The sequence below is a fragment of the Manacus vitellinus genome, unplaced genomic scaffold (assembly GCF_001715985.3).
Source record: "Manacus vitellinus isolate BGI_N305 unplaced genomic scaffold, ASM171598v3 scaffold_30_pilon, whole genome shotgun sequence".
In the NCBI taxonomy this organism is placed as follows: domain Eukaryota; kingdom Metazoa; phylum Chordata; class Aves; order Passeriformes; family Pipridae; genus Manacus; species Manacus vitellinus.
In genome coordinates, this window is record NW_021940291.1 from 2,070,036 (window position 1) to 2,097,622 (window position 27,587).

Consider the following 27,587-nt stretch of genomic DNA (forward strand, 5'->3'; position numbering starts at 1 on the left):
CAGAGAAAGGAAGATAAACTGATAATTGATATCTGTTTTGATATTAATCCCTTAAATTGGCATCTGGAAGGTATGCTGTAAACATCACCTGGGACCTGCAGTTAGACCACATTATCTGTTCACCCATTGCTATTGGATAATCTAACAGAAGCCCTACTGTCCACATTGCTAAAAAGTGTCTGAAAGACTAATTTGAACATCAGCAAGGACACATTTTAATCTTATATTAAAAGATTACATTTTTTACACTAGGATATACTGCAGAAGATGTGATTGCTTAGATTTTAGTAGTTCTTTAAATTCTGTTAGGTCAGTATATGCTTTTGTAAAGGCACTTGATATTAGAATAGCTGGGCCTTTTAAAAAAACCCCATAATTTAGAGTGAGATTCTTCTCAAGGAGGGAGCACATATTCTGTATTACCCACAGAAATTATCAGAAATAATCTGAAAGGAAGAAAAGATCAAAATGGAAACCATTTACTAAAAGACACGAGTTGTATTGGCTGACTTGGTTATTGGGACAGAACCAATGCGCAGTAAAGTCAACATGATTACTGTCACTAAATGTAATTGTGGGATATATTTTCTTCTCTGATCAGAGACAGAAACACTTGTGTAGAAAACTGCCACCAGTACTGGAATGTCAGAAATGCAGGTTCAGTAACCTACACTGAAATTAATTCATCAAGACAAAATAGTCAAAGAGAAGGTCTAAGTACATGAAAGAGAAAAGTCCTCATTGGAAAGGTAAAAAATAACTGAATAATTATCATAGTGTGAGGAGAAAAAAAAACCTAATTGATAAACACAGCATCCAAAAACTCTATAGCTGAATTAAAGAATCAAATTTCCTGTATTGAATGCAAAGTACTGAAAAGCTCACAGCCCCACAATTCCTCTTTGTATGAATAAGAAGTTCCATAACGTTTCAAGGAATTACCACCAGTTAAATATTATTTTTAAACCTCTTAAGAATTATAAGCCAAATATAAAATATAAAACAGAGCTCAAACTTACCTCGTGACATCTGTTGATCTCTTCTGCAGGGTGTTTTGCTTGCACAGCTTCTTGTAGAGGGTCAAAAGCAGCCTTCACTGCATTTTGAATTCTTTCCAACATTTGCTTTTTATCTGGGTCTGTTGTCTCATTTAATTTAACTGAAAAGAGCTACAATTGAAAAAAAAAATAGAAAGCCACTTGCAGCATAGTAGCACTATGTTCCATACACAATATCCTAGCCACATAGTACCTTGCTAGTGATGAATAATACATTATGCCACAGAAAAAGCTTTTACATCAATCACTGAAACATCCTCATCAGAAATAAAGGTGTAGTCAAAAGAGTTTAGTTTGCACCTGAATCCAGTTTTTCAGAAATACTTCAGAATCACTACATCATCATCATCATTACTGTTATTTTCATTTTCTATGCAGCTGATCACCTTACTTACACAGTTTTTATCACAAATCTGCAAAGAATAACCTTTAATGTGAAACAGAGAGAGATTAAATGCAATGCTTAGGTCAGGCAAAGACAGTTGGGCGAAATTTCCACACCTCCTGTTCCCAGGCCTGTATTAAATTAATTAGAATGACAATCTCTTTGTGATCTGTAGTTCTAAAAGTTACCAGAGAATCACCTTTCCTCACCTTCAGTCCAGAATACACAATTTATTAAATCCCTAAAGCTTTGAAGCCTTTTTGCTCTTTCCAAGGTCATCAGTGGTACAAAAGGGAAACCTCCCAAGCTTTAAAATGTTACGGACATTCCACCATTTAAAAACTCTTAAAGTTTGAATTCTAACCCACAAACACCCAAATGCTTTTTGAGCAATACATGCACTCACAAATAAATACTAGGAACACAAAAATTTGGCATGCCTTTTAAAGAATTCATCCATTCTAAACCAATGGAAAAATCAAAGTGATGTGCGGTTCAAATGACATTTCTAATTTGTGTGGTACCAGGTCAATGCAATAACTGAAACAAGCAGAAAGAGGTAGCAAAGCATGAGGCAATTTCAGATGCTTTGTTACATTATTGAGTGAGAACCTACGTAGCAAAGATTAAATATCATGCCCACCTCTGAGGCAGTTCTAACATCTTCAAGTAGCTGATCTGGTGTTGATTTGTTCTCTCTATACCGCTCAAAAAGGTAATTTTGTCTTGCTCTCTTGATGATCTACAAAGCAGAAATATGAAAATATTTTTGTGAAGGGACACATAGTGATACACAGTGCAAATAAAATCTATTACATACCAAAGGCATTTCAGAATCCCTATAAATTTAACAAGCTCCAAGATTTACATGCAGTAATACAGATTAAACACACCATACAGTTACCTCAAGAGAATCAATTAATTATCTCAACAACAGGGAAATAAAATAAATTATCTTTCTAAAATACTTAGTCTTCATTATTTATGACAACAGTCATTTATATATGAGAATATAGGGTTTGCTACCATAGGAATGCTACAAAACTGAGAAAATCAATGCCTTTTTGTACAAAATGTATGTCTAAGTTAATAAGTGTAAGGTTTATCTTGGCTTATCAAGTGCAACTACATGTGACTCTCTGACTTGCATGCTCAAAGTACAGTATTTTAGACTGCAATTTAACAAAAAACATTACCTTATCATCAATATCTGTAATATTCATACAATAGAAAATGTCATATTTAAAATAATCCCTCAAGATTCTTCTCAGGATATCAAATGAGATGTATGACCTAAAAACATGAAAGATATAAGGATGTTTTTAATGAACACCTCCAGTGTATTCTATTCTATGCACAAACCACTTTGATCTCAATCATTTTACAGCAGTTTTAATTCGCCCACATCTACTAGTAAGTTTTTAATCACACAGTGACATAATTTTATAACATGCTTTTAATCTTAAATCTCAAGCATCAAGTTTAAAAAAACTTATTTTCTAGTCGTACACTCATCTAAATAAAGTACTCTTTTCTATTAATCTTTCATTTCCAATAGGCACTGTTATTACCTATATCATGATAAGGAACTGTAGTACCTGGCATGTCCCATGTGAGAAGCATCATAAACTGTTGGACCACAGCAATACCACAAGACCTTTTTTCCATTCTGAGGCTGAAATATTTCCTTAATTGAAAGAGAAGATAAAGTGATCAGAAGAAATTGAAGACACGATCTCAGGCCAGTAATAATACACTTGGAGATTGGAACATGAAAACATGGATTATAATTCAAACAAATTTTTACCATAAATTGAGATCACCACTAGCTTTATTTTGTAAGAGAGATAACAGGATGTGGCTGCTTATGTCATCTGCACTCTTATGAATCCAGATATCAGGTTACAAAGATCTGGACGAGGCAGGGTGTTATTCAAGCTGCAATTGCAAAGCTTCTCTTTTGCACTTCAAAAGGTTACACAGTATAATCAGTTCACAGGTATTTGGATACTACATCCCATGTAACATTAATATTTTTAATATCTCCTGTTTCCCAAAGGACTTTCAAACAAAACCACAAGAAGTTTTACCAGTTTATATAACAACTATATAATTGGCAAGACTTTTTTTACACAGACAACATCCAATGAAAGAAACTGTGATTTTATTCTGCTCACACTGTCTGCATTTACGTGTATTACAATTGAAAGGCAGGCTATTTTGCATGACAACTTGCAATTGGGAACTATATATTATGCAATATACACATACAGACACAGACTTATAGTGTGTGTACACTTAGTGTGTGCATTATAACACCTGCCCATCAAAAACACTTGACTGATACAGCATTTCTGGCACATGCTTGTTATCATTCCGCAAAATACAACCCAGAGACCTGACTATCAAGAGAGCAAACGCTTCAGAAACAAACGTTTGATGACTGCTCTAGTTGTATTTCTATGGAAATCTCCACTTTTCTTTCATTTACACACCTTACTGCGAGTCAGGCTGTTGTAGAGGCAGAGCTTAGAATGTTTTGTCCCTTCAGGGGGAGACCAGGGGGGCTGCACACGTTTGCCTTTACCTAGGAGAAAAAATAGTTTAAAGAAAACTGAAAAGACATTTTCCACAAACACACTTGCAATTTAACATTTTCTTCTTATCACATCTTTAAGTTATTTTGAAAGAAAAAAACTCCACATATAAATAGACAAAGCAGCTTCAATTCTAGTAATCCAGCTACTTCTGTTAGTCTCCTACAAAGCCACCAAAACCAAAGTAAATTATTTCAATCTCTTTTATTTTCTACTCTCTAAGTTGCAATTCCTCACAGTTTTTAATCCCAATAACAGCAAGGAAGAGGGTATAAAAGTAAGAGCATGCAATTCGGTTAAATCATTACCAAGAGTTTTCAAATTCAATGAATTATTAATGAAGTGTTATGGCAGTCCTGGGCTTTCTGCAATGCCACTGATTTTACTGTGATGGTGTATCACAGATCTCATACAGAATTTGCAAAAAAAATCTCCAGAGACCAGAGGTGGTCTCTAGAGCCAATATTGACAGAGTATGTGTACTCAGGGTAAGAGAGAGGGGACATGGAAAGGCTTTTTATCATACAGTGCTGCTATGTACACAAGGCATTTTTGAACACACTCATTTAACACAAATATGCTCCAGTTCAGCAAGAGGCTACATTTTGCCATTAAAGAGAGTTGATAAAGCCCAGAGTAATATTAGTGACAATATTCTTGTTTTTGTTTTCTCTTAAATTTGTAAGAAGTAACAGAGGGGTTACTCAAGGGGTTTTTTTCAAAGTTGCAGTTTGCTATGCATAGGGCTGTTTACAGCTGTAATGATGTTAAACTAATTATTGCATTAACAAGGAAGGAAAGCAAACCAGAAAATTCAAAAATACAGCAAGTTTGCCAGCTTAATACACACAGCACTGTCTTTAGGAATTCTCATGGTATGCATTTTAACTGCAATTAAAATATTATACGAACTATTTGTTTTGACAACAAAATTGCCTTTCTGATCCTGTGTCTCAGGGTGCTCTTCATTAAATCTGTTTCTCCCAATATCTTCATATGCATATTTTGGCTGAAAACCTTCAAGTAATGTAAACATTCATGGTATAAAAAATTTAATCTCTTTTAATCTTCACGTTATGAATCCATGGAAACATGTGTTGATTCTAAACATTTCATTGCATGAGGTATTCCTGAACAGAATACCTCAAGAGCAGTGTATCCATAACACAGATCATACACCAAGGGATGAATTTGTTTACTCTGATTTACAAAGATTACACTGGCATGCTTAATTGTGGCCAACGCTTCCCTCGGGGAAAAAAGCCTTTGTGGGTTAGTCTAATAAAAGATAAATCTGTAAAGCCTTCTTTACTAACAACCACACAAACGTTAGAAAAAACCCAGATACTGCAGCCTAATGTTCCCAGCTTGTGAGTTAGGTGTCACGTTATATGCACTACAGAGACACCCAGGGCAAAGTATACTGGTTAGTCTGTTCAAATACACCTCTGCCAGCTACAGCCTGTCCCCTGGTTGAACTGAAGTTCATTTGCTCTAGTCCACCCTGGGGCTCTCTGGTACACCCAAAAAACCCCCACTAATAAAGTATTCAAGGTCTAGTAATCGTGGTAGATTCATGTGTTATTTTCACAGTGAACACTGCAGAACCCCATTCCAGGACTCCTGATACATGTGCACAAATCAGGAAGATAAAAAGACATAACCCTTTGGAAAGAGAGACTTAATATTAAAGATTTCATGGGCAGGAAAAGGGTAACCTTTTCTCATACTGCTCTACCCTGATCCATGAAAGTCTACAAACTGTAGTTAGTGGCATAAATCTGCAATCAGAGCCAGGGGTGCAGCTGAGGTCCCTTCTCTGCTGAAAGAAAATCAATAACCAGCACAAACACTTGCAGGTACACACACACACACACAAAATCTACTCACAGCAGTCTGATTTTAACTGCTGGTCTGCTAGGAATTGAGAACACATATGATGAGAGGTTGTGAGAAGATGGCATTGAAGTAATATTAGTCAACAACCAGCAGCAAAAATGACAGACATTGTGCATTCATTTGTAGGTATTGCAAGCACTATACAACAGCTCTGTGTTATTATTATTATTATTTCATGACTCCTTGAGCAAGGATCTCACTATAAAGCAATTAAATTAGACTAGCTCATTGGGAAACAACTCAGGACAGTGATGCAGCTCCCAAAAATGCCTGCACCCATGCTTACATGATGACCTAGATTAACCAGTTAGTATTTCCTCAAATCATCAGCAATGCCTAAATTACCAGGGTTAAAAAAGAATCCCAGACATCCTTTTTGAAATTCAGTGTTAATAACATTTGTAAGAGGAAGCATTTAGTTTATTTTACTGTGAATTTGTATATCATACAACTAATATTTAGTTACCCTTGCAAGGAAAAAGGTGGACTGAGCAAATCCTGATATTTTAAGGAACAAGCCCAAACTCACATATTCTTTTACAACCCAGAAGCTAGCTAGCTTTTTAAAGAAAGTATCCATAATCAAATTCTGTACACTGAGGAATTTTAAAATAAAAAAAAAATAATTTGGAAACAGCTTTAACATTCAAATAGGTCAGTCTCTATCAATTACACAGTATTTGTATGCAAGAAGGTTGTTATGACTTTGAATACAAGTTGATACTGTAAATTTTAAGGTGTGCAAGAAAGTACAAAAGGGAACTTCTAAGAATTCTCAGCAGTAAAAACCAATACAACGTCAGCTAGTCTATAACCTGCCCACCGGTTTTATATTACTCACTTGTTTGAAGTTTACAAGGCTCATTTTTTTCACTGCTGCCATCATAGATTGCTTCTATGTGTCTGTACCACCGGACAACATGGATATACTGGTCCACAGGTGGCCCCGAAAACTTTCTGAACACCTCCACATCTGCATGTGAAAATGTGAACCCCTGGATATAACTACGAGTGCTCAGGTACTCGTTCAAAGCCTTCACCCTGGCTTCCTCTTCACTAATGCTCAGAATAAAACTGTAGCTGGAAGCTGTAAAGAGAGGCACAGGACATTTGGTCAGCATTAAAAGAAGGAGATCCCATGACCAAAATATATCCTTATAGTATACATCTCCCCCTGCAAATTAGCTCTGGCAACTGACAAGAAATTTGAGAAAAATATGTATTTCCTATTAACAGGATGATGCTCACACTGTTTTAAGTTTTTTGAAGACATCATTACAAGGAGTAGTAAGGGCAAAAGCACAAGTCCTTTCCACGAAGAAATATAATCTACTGAAACTGGAGACAACTCTTCACATGAGGGAACCTAACCAGCCCCTCTTTTTCACGCTGCTAAGACACTCATCCAGCAAATATTTAAATACAATTAATTTTATACACTGAGGTTAGGCTGTGAATATGTCTACTGAACTTGAGCATATCCTTGAATCTTTGCAGGACTGTTGCCCACATGCAGGCTCCCAGCACAATGCTTGGTTACTCCTATTTGCTCTAGAAACCCAAAAGTTCAGCTGTTGCTGTATATTCCCATACTTCTCTTATACCACTTTCTCTCCTCAGCCTATGAATTATATTTCAAATGAGTAAGATCTACACAAACAAACAGAAAGGATATTAGATTCTGCTCCTCTCTCACAATTTTTTAATTACATGATCTCTTTGGAATACAAGCAAAGCAGGTTCAGTTGTGTCTCATCTTTACAAATGCAGGGACACAGAGGAAGCAGCAAAAAGGCTCTCTGAGTTGGTGGGGATGCTGACAGTAAGAGCAAGCCCTGTGCAAGGCAGTGGGTACAAAGCACTTGGAGGTTATGGCACTGGGGCTAGCCACTCCCTTTAGGTAAACGCAGCATTTCTATTTTCCTACAATGATTCAATGTTCTGTTCATGTTCAAAGTACTGTATAAACACTAAGCCAATATCCTGCTTAGGTAGTGAGCCAAGAAGGTAATTTAAGTCAAGGACATAGGGCAGTAAAGTGAGAGAGGCAGCGTGAGAGCACCTGTCCCTGCTCCCAAACCACGACAGAGATCATGGCCAGAAGTGTTGCTTCTCACACTGAAATGAACATCTGCACAAGCAGTTCCTAAAGCACTGGAGGTACTCACAGACCAACACTCTTGGAAAGGCAAGCATGGAAGGAGACGGGGAAGTGATGGCTATGAAAGGATGTGAGGAACTGTACAATTGAAAAGTTTTTCCAAATATCATCAGTTAAGGCTTTATGAGCAGCTTGTTTTCTATATGGAAATCAATTATTAAAATATCCAACAGCAAGTCAGAATGACATGGAAATGGCAGCTAGATACCAAGCATGTTTTTGTTTGACTCTTTTGGGTATAAATGATATAAGATAGCACATAAGAACTAATAAAAAAGATCCATGATTTTAAAAAACAATTTAAAAAACAGTAGTTCACAAAAGATTCATATACAAAAGCAAAGACAAACTCATGTAAAATCTCTCTGAAGGCCTACCCATATAACTGTTCAGTATAAATAAAGAATAACAAGGAAATAATGGTTCATAACTAGACCTTATGGGCTTGTCTTACCCAGCTGAATGGGATTCAGTTTCAGCTCACATAGTTCATTTTACTATAAACTTTTTACGCTCCTAAGTATTTACTGATGTTTATCATCACAGAACTTCACATGTTTATACACATGAAATAGTTTGAAATAGTTGTGTTCATTAACTCTGGAAACCTAAGACATAAGTCTTCCTTGAATGTGAATTTTGTATACATGAATCATATGAGGGAGAATGCCAAAAAAAAAGTATTACAAGAATGATCTGTGTAGAAATGAAACTATATCTCAAAGAAAAGATCTTGAAAGATCTATTGCAAGGAAATCAACACTCAATTTGCAAAATATGATTAGGGTTATTATGACCATTATTCACACACCAGGCTGCTAATGGGAGGTAAGTCAGTGAATACGAAACAATGTAAGCACTTTCCAACCACATCTGCAAACCAATCTAAAAGGGAAGTTGCACAAACTTACACACAAATCCAACAAATATGACAGAACTCATACAAATCAATTTTGGCAAGGAGAGATGGCAAATACTGCCTGTGAGTATCAGTACCAGCTCAGCTCTGACAAACCAAAATTATTTTAAGCAATCTTGGCACACACATTAATATTTGAAATTATGAAGTTTGGCCTGTGTCTGGTTGCAAGAGCGACAGCAGGCTTGAAAGCCTAATACATCAAATACTCATGTAGCCCAGGGGACCTAACAGGAGGACATCTTTATGCCGAAACTGATCCCTGACTCAAATTCAGCCCAAACTCACAGCCCTGACTGGGCACCACACCATGTGCAGCACAGCAAGAACACAGCTGAGCAGCTGTTGGCAGGGTTTCCTCAGAGTGCAGCAGTAGCTGAGCCACAGCAGTCTTGAGCTCCCAGCAGGCTCACTGTACCAATCTGAGTGTCCTACATTCATTTCACAGGCTGTGCTGAGCTCCAAACTTTATTTTCTAGACCCACAGCTACTTTTCAGAACATGACAACTTGAAGCTATGACAAATGTGTTCTGCTCTCTGCTGCAGCCAGTTGCAGATACAGGCAAAGTTGCTGTGCTTGAGAGAGTGCTGAGTGATGTCCCATCACTGGAAGTGTTCAAGGTCAGACTGGATGGAGCTCTGAACAACCTGGTTTAGTGAAAGGTGCCCTTGCCCACAGGAGGGGAATAGAACAAGATGATCTTTAAGGTCCTTTCCAACCCAGGCCATTCTATGATTCTACCATCAGTGCAATTCTGAAATACCTCTGAGCATCCTATTTCAGCACATGCAGGAAAAAATCATTCTCACTTTTGGCATTCTTGTGAGTAGCTCCAAACTGGACTGAGCTCACAAAACAAAAGCTTTTCTCATGAAGAACAGGGTACTCTCCTGGAAAGAAAGAATGACTGTGGTAACAGTGTTTTTTGGATGGCAATATAGCAGTGGACCACTTCTTTTCAAGCAAAAGAAATTAGTAACAACTACTTTTACAAAAAAGCCTATTCTGATTTAATTGATATCACTACTAAAATGAGAATAGTAAATCTACAAAATCTTGTTTTTCTGTGACCATTCTGTACCCTCAGTTCCTCCTTCAGTGTCTTGCACTGCCTTTAATTCCTCACACACTCCCATTGATGTATTTCCTGGTACCTCCTAAGTGCTGCATCCCCTCTTCCCATATACTTCAGTATCCCCATCCTCCTGTACAGCTCCAACCCATCTTTGCTCAGTCTCTTAGCCAACTGTGTGCAAGAGGCAGTCCACTGTTAAACGTAATTAGTAAAAATCGATGGATTCAAAAAGTATTGAGGGAGAAGGGCCAATGGATATATGTACATCTGACTTGTTTTCCCTGTTGCTTTAGGAAAACAGGCTAAGAAATCACCTTTCTCTCTGACTGTAATTTTTTTCCACTCCCACTAAAGAAAAACTACAGTTGTTATTGCTCCATTGCATTAAGAAGTGTTTTCTTGACAGCAGAAACATGGGAGTATTACAGAGCTGTTGCATAACACTGAGTTTTAACTCATGTGAATGGAATGATCCATAGATATCAAATCATATCAACAGCTACTCCATTCAGGAAATAAGCACAGAGAACAAGTATTGGAGAGGTAGCAAAATAACCTTGAAAAATCATAAGAATTAATGTTAACAATAAAACATTACGAAGTTGTTTCCAAAAAATTCCACTGTAGATATTAACTAATGCAGTTCTCATAAAATAGCTGCTGGTGTACAATCTCTTTGGGGGATATAATTGTCACACATTCTTCTTTCCATGCATGGAGTGCTTTAGAGACTACTAAAGGACACTGGGAATTTGTCTGCAAGACCACAGCAACACACAGACTCAAAGGCATAGGACTGCTTCTCCATTTTATTTGCACATAAAATAACTTCTGAAGTTTAATCAAGACATATAGACCATACAATATCAATTGTCATGGAAAATTTTCACTTTTATTAATTAGAAAATGAAAATTTCTGTTCCTTGAAGGTGTTGACAGCAAAGTAAATACCGAAAAACCACAAAGGAGGCAGTAAACTAGCTAGTTTAGGTAATTTCTCTTCCAACAAATTTAAAACAACACAGAAAAGACAAATGTAACAAGTCTCATTATTAAGATGTCTCCAAATTGGCCATTTATTATTCTAGCTGGCCACTCTGGTGCCTTCGGAAGGAATTCCAATTATTTGCTCAGCCAAGATGAATTATCCTTTTCCATAAACATTTCAGAACCACCAAAGCAGTGCAGTGACTTCATCTATGCCAGACACAGCACAGATAGACAGAGAGACAAAGGACTTATCAAGACTCACACATGAGATTCAAGAGGCTTTTGGCTGAGCAGAGATTTTTAAGACTGGGGTATCCCACATGGAGGAAGAGCTTGTCAGTCCCAGGCACTTGAGCCCAGTCAGTTTCACTTCCACTTTTCCTGAACTGAAACTAAATGTAACAATTGCAGGTAAAAAAAAAGAACGAAGAAAAAGCTATCTGCCTAATTATAAACTCAATTAAAAAGTTTCTTAAAGGGCACCTGAACTGAGCCTTTGGTGTTTTTGTTTTTTTTCCTCCTAAGATACTGAAAACACTTCTAAAAAAGGCAATCCCTTGAAAACATATGTCACTTTAGTGGGAATGTTACTTTTGATGAACAGAGGGCAAAGTAACTTCCAGCAGCAAAGAAAAAGGAGCAAAATCTTTGAATTTACAGTTCCTTAACTGGAATGACAGAAATTTCCAACCCTTTACACACCATAATGATATTTCATACTTGCATGACTGGTATTCCAAGTTTCTATTTGCTACGGTAGTGCCAAAAATTACAGGACTACCCTAGCCCTCCTTCCATATGGAAGCGAGCAGTACAACCCGTCATTAAACCATGACCAAAGAAAATATCCGGAAAAGTTAAGAAGTTCAGACACGAGCTCAAGGGAGAACAGTGATGACTTGGAAAGACAGCGAGGGAGACACAGGGGCAGGTGAAAGAGAACAGAGGACGCGGCGATAGGCGCACAGCCCGAGCGGTCTGGCAGCCACGAAATACCTCTCGGAACCCATCGAGCTGCAGAACAGCTGTTTCCAACCCTCAGTGCCGAGAAGCTCCGAGGTTTTTTTCCACAAATCACTGCGTGTCAGCATTAACCTTTACGTTCGTGGCGAGGCACGATACGAGCCGCATCCCACGGGCACCCACGGGGGCGCGGAGGCACCTCGGGGGGCTGCGGCGGTGGGTCCCCACGAACGCGCCCTGCAGGTCCGGGGGGGAACCCCGCCACGGCAGGCACCAAGGGATGCAGATCTCAAGGGACGCGTGAAGGAGGCGACCACGGCGACGCCCCACCGCCCCCATCTCCCACCTGACACCTGGACAGCGGCGGGGCCGCGACCCGACCGCCGCCGGGCCGTGACAAACCCGCGCGGACCCCGCCCGGCCCCGCCGGGGCTCCGCGGCGCCGGTCGCCGACCTACCGTGCTCGGCGGCGGCCGCTTGCTGCCATCCTGGTGCCTCGTCCTGCCCTCGCTCCCGAGCTGATGCAACAGCGCGTCCGGAAGCCTCGCCCCGCCCGCCCTACGCTACTTCCGACGGGAGCCCAGCGTCACCGGGGCAACCGGGAGCACCGCCCGCCCTCCCGCCGCATCGCCCGCCCCGGGCACCCGCGGCATCCGTCAGCTTGGAAAAGACCTCTCAGGTCACCGAGTCCAACCCACGACCGAACACCACCGTGCCAACTAGAGCATGGCAATGAGGCTTTCCTTAAATACCTCCAGGGACGGCGACTCCACCACCCGAAAGAAGTCCAAGAGTCAACCCCTGCTTCTCTCTCAACCAGGTTTTTATTGCCGTGCTTCGAACACAACGGTGCTGAGCAGACCGATACAAAACAAAACCGTACGAAGAAACCAAAGCACACATCCTCTCAAAAGCAGCAGCAGCCTCTTTGTTCCCGCCAGACAGGCTAGGACAGCACGGCACTGCCACACACAAAGGGAAGCAAGAGCCCCTCGCTCCCAAGCAGGCATCCGGCGCCTGAGTTCAATATTGTACAACTCAAAAGACCTTAGTGAATATCACAACCGGAGTCCGTGTAAACACGGACAGTGCTAAATCCCTCCCAGCTCTCCACATGAGGTGAGGAGGATATCAAGTCCATGCCATCACTTTTACTGGAGCTTGTTGATGTCCTCATTTAACAGAAGTTTGTAGACACATGTATGTACACAAGAGCATTTCTCAAGTTCCTCATAAACATTTATCTGTAGCTTCCGCTTTACTTATAATGTTATTACTCTTTAAAGTGTTCACTACATTATCATAAGCCTTCCTATCTATATGCTTCAACTCACTCAGTAACTTAATAATGCACTGTTTTTCTCCCAGTGTGTTTTTCCAGATGAGAAGCATCTGATAGGATTGCTCTTCTATATCATTATGAAAGTTATAAATAATTCTATCAATATCATTGTCATGCAGATGAGTTCTCATAAGCTGCCTCCAGTTTTTTGGTGGTACTTCCTTTATAAAGGCCTCAAAGCAAACTCTCCGTTCTGAAAGAAAAAACAACACACATCAGCTTGGGTTTTAAGACACAGATTCTCTTTTTCATAGCTAATGTACGTGCTTTCCCTTTAATTTTCAGCCACTGCCTGCACAGACCGAACAGCAGCAGCAAGGCCAGGTTTGGCACCTAAGGAGCACCAGGTTTCCTTAATAAGAGATTGTAAAGACAGCTGAAGGTCTGTTGGTCTATATATCTTAAAAGAAGTCTCCTAAGACACCATTCAGCAAAGGTGGTTTTGAGGAATGCTTCACTGCCTGGCACTTTAGCTTAACAGGGCTACTCAACAGTAGCTTTTAACCACAGGTTTGCCACCCCAAGGCCATCATGAGAAAAAACCATCTCTTGGACATCCAGCACATTTTTCTGGGTACAGGTAGATGTATGGGGATTTGATGGAGTCTTCCATGTCAGTGGACATTTGACAGAAAGATTTCCTGCTCTGACCTACCCCCCCCACTCACTAAAGCAGAGTACACTGCTGCAGTGCAGCCTTGTTTTAAAATATTTGTTAAAAAAAATTTGTACCATTCTTATTCTTAAAATCATGGCTCCCTGTGCAGAAAAGTCATGCTTTAAAAGTAGAACAATTCACCACAGGGATTACAACTTCTCTCAAGTGTAGCAATAATCCTGTTTCAGCATATTTTACAATTTACTAAAAGCCTTATAACTCTAAGCAGTATTCATTAGCCTCCCTACACTATTCTTTAAGTAGATTAGTCAACAGGAAACAAAACCAAATTCCAAGTACTGTCAATTTATGGAACACTTACCTTTTTGAGAGAGATCTTTAACAATTATTCGATGCTCTGGTTCTCGTACCTGTAATACAAAGTTGGACCATGACTCCAACATATCAGGGTGGTTCACTTACAATTATTCTTGACCTACTTGACAGCTTGCTTCTACAGCACACTCACCATTGGGAAGGGAAACAACGTTTCACAGCACAGCTGAAAGTATTTGAGTAAAGAAAATTGCATGATGAAACAGCTCTGAAGTGAAGCAACAAGGCAACACATTTGCTGCTTTTGCTACAGAGCAGCTTCTATGTACATTTTGACAGGGAGATGAAAGAGGCAGAGTAAATTAAACGTAAGGGATTGAAGTTTGCTTTCCCAAGATATCACTTTCCATACTTTCTATTACATCTTTAATACAAAGTCTCCTCTATCATTCTGCCTGAAAACTCAAGGAATAGTTAAAAATGGAACTGAAATTACACGTGTATTAGAGAAATCATGATAATTTCACATACACACACTTACCACACAATTTGCTGGTGTTCTAATACTTGATACATTAGATAGGTTATTCTGATGAAAAGCAGAATTCTGGCCAGGTTTTGATTGTAATGAAGACTCAGGAATCCTCCTCAACCACCTTAGCACACGGTGCTTCCGGTCCCCATGCAGGATGGTGCCCTGCTCAGTAAGTGCACTATCTTCCTCTGGTGATGTGTCTTCTATTTCCAAGTTAATATTGATTTGTTCTTGGCTCTCTGGGCTCTCACCACAGTTCTCATCCTCTGGGTTCATTGAGTTATTTGCAGATGCAGGTGTCTTCCTTTCTGGTAAAATGAGGCTTTCACTACCACCCTCAGACTTCTGTAAAGAATAAGAACATGCTTTAAGAGATGTTTCATAGGTAGGTCTCCAAAGACAGTCTAGAGGAAGAAAAGAGAACACTTGAAACCACCAGATAGAGAAATAACAGGAGACCTGCTAATATGGCAAAGTTACAGCCTTCACAGAACTGGAGTTCAAATGGTTTTAGAGCCCAGCTCTTCACTTTAATGTCTGTTCTGCTCCCACTGGACTGTGGGGTAAGGCTCACAGGCTACCTCCACAAAAAATGCAGGAAACTTTTCCTGATGTTCTCACTGATGTGGGATTTCTCTTGCTCCTCTCTAGGTACAGAAGTTTTGCACCTCTTCTAAGTTAGGAGGAAATTAAATTGCCTTGCTTCACCTGAGCTGACTTAACAGCAACAGGGGCCTCAAGCCTCTTGCTATGTCAAAGCTGATGCTCTCACAACTTTTGCCAAGCTGATTATAGCCTATCAGCTCCATGTAGTGCACTAGTTTAGGCTTTCTTTGGCTGGATTAACTTTCCTGGCAGATTCACAAACTGGAATCAGTTGAAAGAAACCAGGGAGCACCAGTGCACATCACATAGCTTTTGTGAGGGGACAAAGAGGGAAGCAACCAAGGAAGGCTGCATCCATTTCAGCATTGCCAGTTCATTAAAGCATATGCCAGGGAGCACAGCCCCAACTCATCATGAACAGTACAAGCACAAAGCAGACTAGCATCTAACATATCAGCTAGTGCTAAAACCAGAAAGCTTTAGGAATACTGTTTTTAAGATGTGGAAAATGAGGGTGAAGAGTAACTGTTCTTCCCATGAGACGTGTGTTTTTTAAGGTACAGCCTCTGTGAGCATAAGCCAGTGTGCTTTCTGATTGCACAAGGTCAGTGACCCACGTGTGACACCACCATATGACCAACATGCATTAGCAGGGATGTGAAGGGAACCTCCCCACACATCACACATGTAGTTGTACATCATTCTCATTGAAAATACTTTCTGTTAAGGTTGTAAACAGGTTAAAGAAATTGATCTTTTTTATAAAGCATAGTTCTTAAATAGGAAGCCAAGTGACTGAAAATATATAGCACAGCTGACCATTTTGTTTCAAAATACAGCAGCAGCTATCAAAGTATTAGCAACTGTTGGGATTTTTTTTTCAGAGCCACATAAATTCACTGGTACTTTGGAAAGGACAGTGTGTTGGTGCCAAAATACCTGGTCACAGAATTCTATCAGTGTAACTCTCCTTAGCAAATAAGCTATTACAGCAGCATGAACACTCCAAGTGCACAGACACTCCATCTCAAGTCTGTGACAGCTCTTACACGAGAGCTAAGTGTCTCCATGCACCAATTTGTAATTGCATTATTCTACTACCTTTTAATTCAAATTAAAGAGATGTTATATTTGCCTATTCCTGTGCTACAGCTTTTTGACCAGGTTTTCTGTCTTCAGCTTTACAAATACATGAAGTACTGCAAATCTGGCCGGGGGGGGGGGGGGGGAACAACCCAGCAAAAAAGTGTAGGTGATCGACATATTTGAGCCACTTATGGACCTTAAAAAAAGAGAGCAGAGTTTAAGGTGATACTTTTAAACATATTTTTCAATTCTGTTTCTTCAGTCTTCAAGTATTTTTCACATAATTAAAATGCATTTAATTGTTCAAAATATCTAATTGGTAATATTACATGAGCTCACATACTGAGTGAGTAATGTATTGGGAGGAGGACAAGAGAAGAAGCAGGGAGAAGTAGTGTTGTACACATGCTATGAGAGTAATCTGGATATTTTTCTTAGATCCTCATCAAGACTAAGATTCGTTTTACACCTTGGCACTACACATCATTAACTGTACTGCTAAGACTGAGCTAATTTTTGCCTCAGAGTGCTGTTAGGGGTATAGGTTCTAACTTGAGAAGCTAAAGCTAGACTAGGTAAATACAAGCTAATTTTGTATTTATATTGCAAAATGCTAGATTAGCAGTAGTGGGTTTTTTCCTACTGAAACAGTAAAGTTCTGAAATATGTTTGACTAGGCCAGGGTATATCCAGCTTTACAGTGGAACACATGCTAGCAGCCAGCCTTAGCTTGGTAAACCATTTTTAGGGATGCACTTTGGAACTGGCATGCTCTGAGCCCCAAATCCCTCATCTTATGGGACTATTTAGAGCCAAAAAGTTAGACTGTTCTGGTCTGTAGCTTTTGACATGAGCCCAAAGGCAGGAAGGCTCAGTCACTTTACTGGACCAAGAGTAGTAGGTCTTATGAACAAATAATTTTTTTGTTAAATTGCAATAAAAGCTTGAACACCACCATGCAGGTAACTGATAGCTGACACTGATTGCAGAACACATGTGAAAGCAAAAAAACTAAATTGGATCAAGATATCATCTGGAGACAGTCTGAAGTGAAAGCTTGAAGCTAGTCTAATTTTTTTCCACTTTCAAAACATCCTGGTCACAGGCTCTGATGTGTTTCCAAGGGAAGTATTGGAAAGCCCAACTGTAGCAGACACATGCAACTAATCAGGCCCTTGCTAATATCTGCCCTGTATGAATCACAACTTCTTGCATCACAGGAACACATCCTACTGGAGGCCTACAGTGAGACAAACATTGAGGGCTGTGCATCAAGTACAATTAAGCAGTGCACAATTAAACTGCACAAAACTGAGATAAAACATTTGATCCATCACATACTTACCAGACTTTTCTCCACATCTTTATCAGCTGAAGCAGCTGAAAAACAAAATAAGTGTCTAAGAAACTTTTAAGAATTGCAGCAACTTAAACATAGATGAATTCATGCAAGATTTATACACAATAGAAACTTTTGTAACACAAAGCAAAACTTTTACAAGCCATTAAGTTTCCTTAATGTCATACATTTCATGACACTACTACTCTTAGCTTCCACCAACAGCACAAACACTGTGCCTTCATAGAGAAACGAGTCCCACTTAGTAAAATGCAGACAATAAGATGCAGTTTAAGTCACTCTTGCACGCTCCCCCACTCCAGCTTACGCAGCATTTTTGTGGGCTATTGCAATACAGAAAAGATAGAAATTGTTTTTACTGCAATACTATTGGTAAAGCATGATTTGAACAAAGTTAGCATTCAAAATTCAGACCAATTTTTAACGTTATTCTAACTACACTAGTTTCAAAAACACCTTAATACACAGTAGCGGAAAAAGAAATTTCCAAGGAAAACAGCTCAATTTCACTATAAGAATAAATTCACAGAGGACTTATCAACCTAATGTTCACCTTCATTAAGAGGCTGAAATGATGAAAGGGCAACAATTTGTAGAAAAATCTCCACATCCAAATGCAGAGAACAAAAGTAGTTAATGAACTAATTAGTTGCTACGTTTTGCACCATGCATCTGAGCTGACATAGGTTTTTGTCTTTGCCAATACAAGGCAAGTAGATAGAAAAAGTCCTTTTTAAGGACCTAATTATAATCTTGCTTTGAAGTAAAGGCATCTGTCAGCAAAATAAGGATGCTCAGTTAAGGTTTATGCATTTTATTTACTTAACAAAACCACTCTTCTTCAATCACATGCTAAGTGAACTAGAGCTTAAAAAGGTCCCCTATAAAAGTAACACAAACCCCAGAGATAGCCCTAGTGCATGCTTTACCTAATTCTGGAAAGCAAATTTTATGAATAAGAATCAAGTAGTTACCTTTATCACACTTCAACTTTTTAAATACCAAGAACAGCAAAATCATAACAACCACCAAAATGATTGGAAGAATAACCCAAGAAAGAGCTGTGCTTCCTGTGAAGGAAAAAGAAATAAAATTAGTACTGAAGCAGCCCCCAAAAAAGATATTCCTTGCTGTCCTAGAAAACAGCCTAAGCCCAGCACTAATACAACAACCCTGCTAGCTTGTCCTGGAAGAGGCACTGGGGACTTTCAGCTGACCTGAATGTGCAAGTACTCGTTTGCACTGCACATCATTACCCCAAAGGCAGCAGGGGATTCTGCATAGACCTGCAACACAACTTCTACAAGGTCTTCCAGAACAGACACTTAAAAGGGGAAACAAGTATGCAAAAGATAACAGCAAGCTTGAGGTGCTGTAACATAGATGGTGTCAGTTCAGTCTTCCTCTGGTCTGGCAGAAGCTATCTACCAGCAGAAGAGAAAGCTATTCCATACACAGCTAGCTTCTCAGGCATAGGAAACATATCTAGAACTTTCAGCAGTATCACCCTTGCAACTTTGAAAACCCTGGCAACACGTGTAGCTTTTCACCCAGTGAAACTTAAGATGGTTTGTCACTCCAATGCCTTTGAGAGTTTGTCTTTAGCAAGTAACTCCCAGACTAAAACACAGAAGCTGTTAAATATGTTACAGTAGTTCAAACCACTGTTTTACAGACTGCTGTGGTGTTATTAGCCTGAAACCACAGACTCAACAAACCAAGCTGAGTGGGATTTCTGTACCAGACCTTGATTCGGTAAGTCACATCCTAGGCCTGTAGTAACATTGCAATTCCGGTCGATTTCTTTGCCTTCCGGATACCTGCAGTGGATGGCAACACAGGGTTGTATCAACATTTCCAGAGCAACATGCAGCTCTGTATAGACCTGACTTTTTTCAGGCAGAGCTTAGAGGCATAAACAGATAACTTTGTTAGAAGTGCACCTTTAAACAACCCAAGATAGTACTACAAGATTAAATAGAAGCAGAGCAGATAAAGCTCAAGTATGTTAGCTTGTAAGTAGGGGGGGAAATGCAAAAACCAAACCACAGTAGATGCATTATTCATGCACAGTTAGTTGCCTTCAACAGGTAGTTCTACTTCCCAAAATTTTTGACTGGGTGCTAGAAAGCTTATTCAGGTGTGTACCTGGGGAAATACTAATCTGAAGACATGAAAAGTGCAAGCTTGCAGCCATAAGCAACAAGCACAACAATACCCAAGTTTGTGTCTTTTTAGGTCTCAACTTCACATATTTTGACACCTAAAATTTAAATGCATGAGTAATACCACTTGGCTTCAGGGCAATTATTTACAGCCAGATAACATGTGTTAGCTATTGGCACTGATTGGGCCACAGGTCTAACATTCCCTAGAAAGAAAACTGTCACTTATATTCTTTATCAAACTTACATTTTATTGTGTCTCTGACATATTTCACAGCTCTTGTCAGTGCAGAAATACCCTTGTTTGCACTCGCATTCAGTATTGTGTGTCAGGGTACAGGGTCTCACAGTTACTTGATCTAAAAAATAAACCATAAAAATTATAAAGTAAATATAAAAGATGTGACTCTACAACTGTGCAAAAATTATACTCATATCATAAAGGCAATTTCTTTCTAAGTTCAATATGCTCAATGAGGATCAGATTTTCCACATTAAAAAGGGAAAAGGGTTAAGGCTTCATCAAAATCGTGCTCGGTACCATCTTTGCACTGTCTGCATGACAAGCATTCGTCCAAGCCGTTCTCATGGGCGGTATAACTCTCTCCTTCCTTGCAAGGGTGACATTTTCCTCTCAAATGTGGAACACTGCAGTGCTCAGCAGCAAAAGTACCTGTGGAAGAAGAGAACCGGCGGCAGCAGTCTCAAGGGATCTTTTAAACAGACAAAGGGCTATAACAGGATGTTACAACACAAACCCATTTTGAGGAGAGTCCAACCCCTCCTCACAAATGAATCATGTGCCACATGAACCAGCACAGGAGAGTCAGGAGGCGTATTCTCAGTTTGCTGCTCAGACAAGGAGCGGTGCCAAACGAGGCATACAGCCAGGCCTCTGGTGGGACACACGGGGGACAAGGATGACTCTCTGCAACAGCTTAGAATCTGCTATATGGCCAGCACCATCTCTGAAGGAGCTGATGAGCACAGAGAGAACTGCTTGTAAGAACTATTCTTCTCCTTTCTCTGAATTACCTCTAAATAGCCCTCTGATACTCTCTAGGGGCAGGGTACTTCTCAACACAAAACTCCTTAACTCTGCACACACTGAGCAAGGAGGGGAGAGCAAAACCAAACCCAAGATTTACCTACAGATACAGAAATACCACAATTCCTCATGGCTTGTTCTTTGCGCTAACTGAAGTGTTTTGTTAACAAAAAACCCAACCAAACAATACCCAATTTTGAACACTTTATTTTCAACCATCAGCACAGTCTTCCTGGCTTGCTGCCAAGGCACCTCTCCCAGTCATCACCTGTCACACAAGGGACTCTTGCTTCAAAATGGAGCCCAGCCTTAACAGCCCCAAGAAGCCATCACAGCTCCAGATGGGCTTACACTTTCACCAGATGAAACCGTAGAAAACAATAGTGATCAGTCATCTCCATGAGAAAGAAACGTGGCCATTATCAGCTGTAGCTTCTCAAAGTCTTACCTGCTGGACAAGATACACAGCAGTGTCCTTCATGGAAGTACTCTCCCTCTTGACAGTTCTTTGCTCGGGTTCCAGGCATTGTCAGCAGCATAACCTACAGCAAAGACAAACAGGCATTTGAGTGAATCATCCTCCCAGGACATGATAACCATCTCAGGGAGATGAACCAGTAAAGACTTGGAAACACATTCAGAAGTTTATGGGAAGCCACAGAGGAAACCCAAACTAATTTCTGCTAAGTGCTGCTCACAGCAGTAATTGCAATCACAAAGTTGGGGTTAAAGCACCACCGTGCAGCAGCTGATGGGTTTTAGACAACTATTGCCGCAGATCCCTGACTCCATTTAAAATTCTGTTCTCTTTCCACTAGTTCACTGCAGTGGAACTTCAGAGGCCTAAGTTTCTGCCACATGCAAGGCATTCGTTTCTCCCTCCTCCCATCTTTTTAATTCATGGGGATCAGTGTTAGTCTTCCACCCCCCCACCCCCGCAAAATGGAGGATACGCCCCAGAGACCTCATCCAGCATTTCTCACTGTAATCGTAAGCAGAAGGCAAGTTGAGTCATTAACAAAAATAACTTACTGCAGCCACAGGAGCATTGGGAATGTTTACACACACCCATATATTTTTACATATGTTTATTATTATTAATTTTTTTAAAGAGGAACAGGCCCGCGGGGCACGCGCCCTGAGTGCCTCGCAGGTAGGCGAGCGCGGAGCTCGGTTTCGAGACACCGAAGTACATCCCTCACTTGTAAACCGTAAGAGAGAGAAGGTCCTAGAACAGAAGCAGGGGGAGAGGAAGGGACAGCCGCGGAGCTCCCCGCCGCTAATTGCCATCAGCGGGCAATTTCCAAGCTGAAATCAAGAGTTCAGCTCCCGCAGCTGCGCTCTTTCAACTCTCTCCCTGGGAGACTGAAAGTCTTTCCTGTAATCGCGTAGTTCAGGAAACTTCCAGTTTCACAGTTTCACCAAGGACAATTAAAAAGCTCACTCCTGACTTGTAATTTTCTTTTTTTTTCCGAGGAGAGAAGGCGGCAGCAATTGCCTTAGGGAGAGACTCAGAGAACGCGTCACTAGTCCTTACTCCCTTCAGAGGGTTCCCCGCAACCCGGGGCTGCGTTCACAGCAGCTGCCCTTCCTTATCCTTTTCAGGTTTAGGAAACCCACATAATCAGGATCCCCAAAGTTTCAAGCAACACAAACAAAAAGTTCAGATAAGTTACTAAAGTCTCTTGAGGAAGAGGAGGGTAGGACAACCTGCAAGGCTCCTCCACTCCGGACTTGGAGGAAGCCTCTTTTCCCGTCAAAAGGAGGGATTTGGCTACGGACAGGTGCCAGCCCCCACTCGCGGCGGGCAGGTTGAGGGCGAGCCCCTGCCTGCAGACAGCGACCAGAGACTCCCACCCTGCGGCCCGGCCAGAGCCCCTCGCTCGGCACTCAACCAGCAGCAGCCCCGCCGCTCCTCCGGCTGCCATCGCGGCTCCCGGCCCGGCACTGCCCGTCCTGCCCCCGCTCGGCACGGCCGGGGGAGGCGCCGGCTCTGCCCCTTTATCCGCCCCCGCGGGCGGCCGCCCCCGCCCGGACAGCGACCCGTCCCAGGGGCGCCGTGCCCCCCCCACGGAGCCGAGGGAAACCAGCCCTGGGACCGCCCCGGTAACACGCTTTGCACCTATCGAGAGCAGGCAGAATCCACGCTGGGATACGGCGCGATCCGTGCCCCTCCACCCAAAAAAAAAAAGCTCGCGCGCTGACGGGCTGCTCACCGATCACGAAAAGGAGGGCCGAAGGATGGACGGGGAATTTTCCCAACGACGCACAAACTGGGTTTTCTAACGCCCTGAACTGGTTCTCAGCTTTTCCCCCAGCAGATATTCCTCCCAGAGAAATAACATTTCTGAACGTGATTTTCCTCAAGAATACTCTTTATCTTCCACGTGCATGTATCCGGTATGAACATTCACCTCAAGATGTTGAAATTGGATTAAAATTAATGGCACAAGGATTTATAGACTGTTCCTTTTTGGATTATTTTTAATACCCTGTGGCAGCAGCAGTAAATGTTGGAAACTCCTACTCTGCTCATGCATAATTAGTTTATGTATGTTGATAATTTCTTTCACTGAATTGCTCCTTTTGTGGCAAGTGTTTTACTTAACTGCAGTAACAAGTCCCAGTGAAATCCCTGTGGATGCGTAGCTTGGTAAAATGGAAATGATCCAAACAATTTCAAGCATTTGCATTTACACCTACCGGATGCTTCCTCTCAGCACTGCTTCTCTTTGGTTCAGGTGGGCATGGGCTGTTTTCTTTTCCCTGTTATTGTTTTAGTAAGCATTTCTCAAACCCACACACAGTTGTATCCAAGAGATTGTAAATAGCCCTACAGAAGCAGAGAGGCTCCTATCTTTAACTCAAATAATTCCAAAGCAGGATGTGTGTGATGAGGAAAGCTGTGCTGACAGGCCAGAGATGTGCTGACTTGCTGAAGCATTCAAAGGATATTAGCAGATGTGTTTGCACAGTGAACACTTTCAAGGTGCATACAGGACTTTGCATAGCCTGACAGCCAGAGGTGGGGGAACCCCATCTCATCAAGTTTTATCTGTGGCACAGGTCAGACGTCCTCAGAAAGGGTGACTAGGATGATGTCCTTCAAAAAGACACCCAATCTGAATCAATAATGTTGACATTCTTGAAGTATGATTCCTCAAGGATCAAGAATCCTTTGGTTTTCTGGAGACTTTTGCTAACAAGAGTCACTCACCCTTTATTATTTGTGATTACTTCCCTCATGGCTTCCAGATGCCAGCTCTCATCCTGTCCATGTCAGAGAGCTGTGGTTCTCTTCCTGGAAGTATCTATTTGCTGTCATCAAGTCACCTCCTTAATATAAAGGTTTTCTAAATCCAAGACAAGTCTGTACCTTTACATGTACAACAGTGAAAACCAAGGCAACCACTTTTCTTTCTGAGGAAGCTGCTACAATTAGAAGACACAAACAATTTCAGCCAGAGGGGTATCAAAATGCTATTGCTGTTCTAACTTATGGCCTGTGTCTGAGATTCTTGGAGGCCTTTTCCTGTAGACTTTCCTCTAAAAAGTGATATACCTGTAAAACACTATCAAATACAAAGCCAAAAATAATTTGTCAGATAGACTGTCAGTGAAAGTTGTGTGTAGTTTTATTTCAACATATCAAGCACAAACAGGTGTCCCCTAACTGGGGATTATGACGAGGAATGTATTTAAAAATTTGGAAACATTTACATTGAAAGATAGCCCAGACTGGCACCACCACTAAGTATTTTAAGGCTGTATATATAGCAGTACTTACCACTTGGAACTACTTCAGGCCAGAAAAGAAAGGCTTAGTATTGTCCGCAGTCTACAGAAAATATTGCAAATCTTTAAAAAATGGTGTAAAATAGGAAGACTATTAACAGAGTTGAACAATGCAGTGGCAAAACCCTCTGTCTTTCCTGACCTTTGACGAAAAATGTGCCTAAGACCGAACACACATACACCTATATCTCTCCCATCCTTCTCGCCTATGCTGGGGCAGTGGATTTCTCTCTACAATGCTAGTGTGTGATATTATAAAACAGCCATATAGCAAATAATAACAATAATAGTAAGTGACCAGATTTTACAAACAGGCATATCTGACGTTACACTCGATGGGCCAGATCCAGTACACCAGTCAGCTCCGCAAACAAACAAGGAGCTTTCACTGAATACTTCCCATTTCCTAAAGAGGAACGGCTCTAGGAAATTGTGCATATTTACAGTTCCTGTGGAATGGAAAATAAAACACATCCTGAGGTCTCATTCTGTGTGTGACAAAACAGATCATGACTTAATATCCTGGGGGTGGATTTTTGGACCAAGTGTGCTCCCTCCCGTAATTAATTAAAGGCAGCCGGACAGGCACCATGGACATCAATTCTTTACAGCTCCCCAACTGCACTCCCTCACTCCTGGAGCTATGACCCAGGCTGGTGTGACCTTTCCAAAACACTGGGGTGTTTACCATTTTGGGGTTACCAATACTGCTGGGTAATTATTAATTGCATCAGAAAATGACAAGACATAGAAAACAAATTGCACAATTAAAGCTACATTTGGCTTCAGCATTAAGGCCCGTACAGGTTAAGAGGTCCTTGAAGATGTACATGTAAAAGGCAAAAATGACAAAATCTGCAGGAACAAAGTTTTGCAGGTTCCTAGGTCCCTTTTTAACCTCGTTTTTCCACTTTCTTCCACCTCTGCCGCGTTGGTTCTAAAGTGCTTTGGTGCCTCTCTGGGCTCCTTGCGTGAGTGGCCCCCCTCCTGCAGCCAGTAATCATTATTGCTGCCAAACGTAGTGATTTTATTTGAAGACATAATTAATGAATAGTTGACACGTAAGAAAGATGCAGAGGAGAAACCAACAGCGAGAGTCCAGGAGGAAGCTTTCAGAAGAGGCATTCCTGTGGAAGGACTTTTTGTTCAGAGCACTGAGGTTTCTGGAAAAGAAAGCAGTACGATTATTTGTGGGTTGGAGGGAGGTGTGCATTCACACGTGTGCACACGCCCAGAACTTCCACATAAGGAGGGAGACACCTTCACAGGTACAGCACTGTGCCCCCACAGACTCTACCTCCCTCTTTGTTTTAACAGAGAGATTAGTACTTCTGTCTGGAGCTGGATCAGGCAGAGCATGCTGATTGGCATTGGAAGGTGTAAGGGCACAAAACCCAAGAAATCACTTTATTCAGCACTCATAATCCTATGCCCTATACTTCCCAAATACAAGAGCCTGCCTTGGACACCCCCAAGAGCTAGAGAAGCCAAAGCCATATCACCAATGGCTCTGGCATCTAGAAATGGTGGGCCTCATGTGTGATCCCACCACAGTGAAGCCTCAGGAGAGCTGGATAAGTGGGGAACCAGCAGGGCTCCCTGGAGCAGATGTAGCAGTTAATAACTCCCCTGTCCCGGCTACAGGTGTCTGCAGGGCAAAGCTGCTTGTCAGCAGCAGGTGTGGTCACTACTTCCCTCAGACACCAATTAGCCATTTAGACAAAATGTGGGAAGTTAGTGCTTTTCACCATGGAGTCCAGTTTTTCAGACCACACGCCTGCATCTCTACAGAAAACCAAGGAAATCAGAAACATGCTCTACAAGAAGGGAGACCTCACACCTTTTTGGCTAGCAGAGATTTATTTGTAGCCAGGACACGACCCAGCCCCTCCCAACTTCTGCAGCTGTTTTGCAGTCTGGAATGCCATGAGGTGTGAAACATGCTGAGGTGAAGAGTTTTGGCCATAAAGACTCTTAAAAGGAAGGGATTTCCTCACTGTTTCAAGCAGGGAATGGGTTTGTCTTTGTGTGTTAATTGGTTACTTATAGAAACAACTGTTAAATGCACTCCAGCAGCTGATAGAGACCCTCCAAAGGCCACAGTGAGGAGTTAAACGCCACAGGTTATTTTCAGCCCATTAAAATAATTGATTTGATGACAGCAAATAGTTACCTGTGTATGTCTTGTTGGGCTCTCTGTAGAGATAAGACGGCTGAGTGAATTTCCTTCAGGTGATTCATTTCTTTCCCACACTGAGCACACAGGCTTTCAAACCCTGTGGCAAAGTATTGAAGGAGAATTATGTTTTGCATCTCCATTCTAGGGGTAGTGATGAAACACAACACAGATTCACCCAGCAAGCGGCTGGCTGTGATCTAATTGTCACAGCCAGGGGGATGCTTTCAGGAAGAAACACAGGGAGAAGGAGACAGGGAACAGAATCTTCCACCCTGAAGACTCAGGCCGCTGGAACGAGTCCTGTGACACTGGCTTAGAGCCGTTTCTCAGTCAGCTCTCAGGCAATTTTGGCAGCATGCTCCCCAGCTGAGGGGAGGAGAACGGAGTGCTCGCACCTGCCCCTATCTCTGAAACATTCAAGGTCACCTCTAACAAATGCAGAAAAAAGAGAATGACAGGGGCTGTTTCCTATCTGTTGACTGGAATGT

General features: G+C 41.3%; 3 protein-coding genes across 6 annotated transcripts in view; all 3 read right to left on the reverse strand.

Annotated features, from left to right (window-relative positions):
* CARS1 (cysteinyl-tRNA synthetase 1) overlaps positions 1-11,478 on the reverse strand; it is a 32,702-nt gene extending 21,224 nt beyond the window's left edge. The window contains exons 1-7 of the mRNA XM_018076082.3: positions 11,349-11,478; positions 6,781-7,026; positions 3,939-4,030; positions 3,042-3,130; positions 2,640-2,736; positions 2,087-2,185; positions 1,020-1,169 (exon numbers count right to left, since the gene is read on the reverse strand). Of these exons, the coding sequence (XP_017931571.2) occupies positions 1,020-1,169; positions 2,087-2,185; positions 2,640-2,736; positions 3,042-3,130; positions 3,939-4,030; positions 6,781-7,026; positions 11,349-11,352 (777 nt within the window). The 5' untranslated portion in view covers positions 11,353-11,478. The remainder of the gene's footprint in view (positions 1-1,019; positions 1,170-2,086; positions 2,186-2,639; positions 2,737-3,041; positions 3,131-3,938; positions 4,031-6,780; positions 7,027-11,348) is intronic.
* Positions 11,479-12,854: 1,376 nt separating this feature from the next.
* LOC103756060 (tumor necrosis factor receptor superfamily member 1A) lies at positions 12,855-23,090 on the reverse strand. The gene is made up of 10 exons (XM_018075967.1): positions 23,021-23,090; positions 21,574-21,667; positions 20,619-20,750; positions 20,325-20,436; positions 19,659-19,732; positions 18,887-18,982; positions 17,898-17,932; positions 14,867-15,205; positions 14,372-14,420; positions 12,855-13,584 (listed from the first exon to the last, which is right to left on the reverse strand). The coding sequence occupies exons 1-10, from the start codon at positions 23,051-23,053 to the stop codon at positions 13,280-13,282; spliced, it is 1,269 nt and encodes a 422-aa protein (XP_017931456.1). The 5' UTR covers positions 23,054-23,090; the 3' UTR covers positions 12,855-13,279.
* Positions 23,091-24,742: 1,652 nt separating this feature from the next.
* The window catches only part of OSBPL5 (oxysterol binding protein like 5), a 176,504-nt gene continuing 173,659 nt past the window's right edge, over positions 24,743-27,587 (reverse strand). For all 4 annotated transcript variants that reach the window (XM_018076112.1, XM_018076109.1, XM_018076111.2 and 1 more), the window contains 2 exons: positions 27,094-27,196; positions 24,743-26,083 (listed from right to left, as the gene is read on the reverse strand). In XM_018076112.1, coding sequence (XP_017931601.1) covers positions 25,948-26,083; positions 27,094-27,196 — 239 coding nt within the window. In that variant the 3' untranslated portion in view covers positions 24,743-25,947. The remainder of the gene's footprint in view (positions 26,084-27,093; positions 27,197-27,587) is intronic.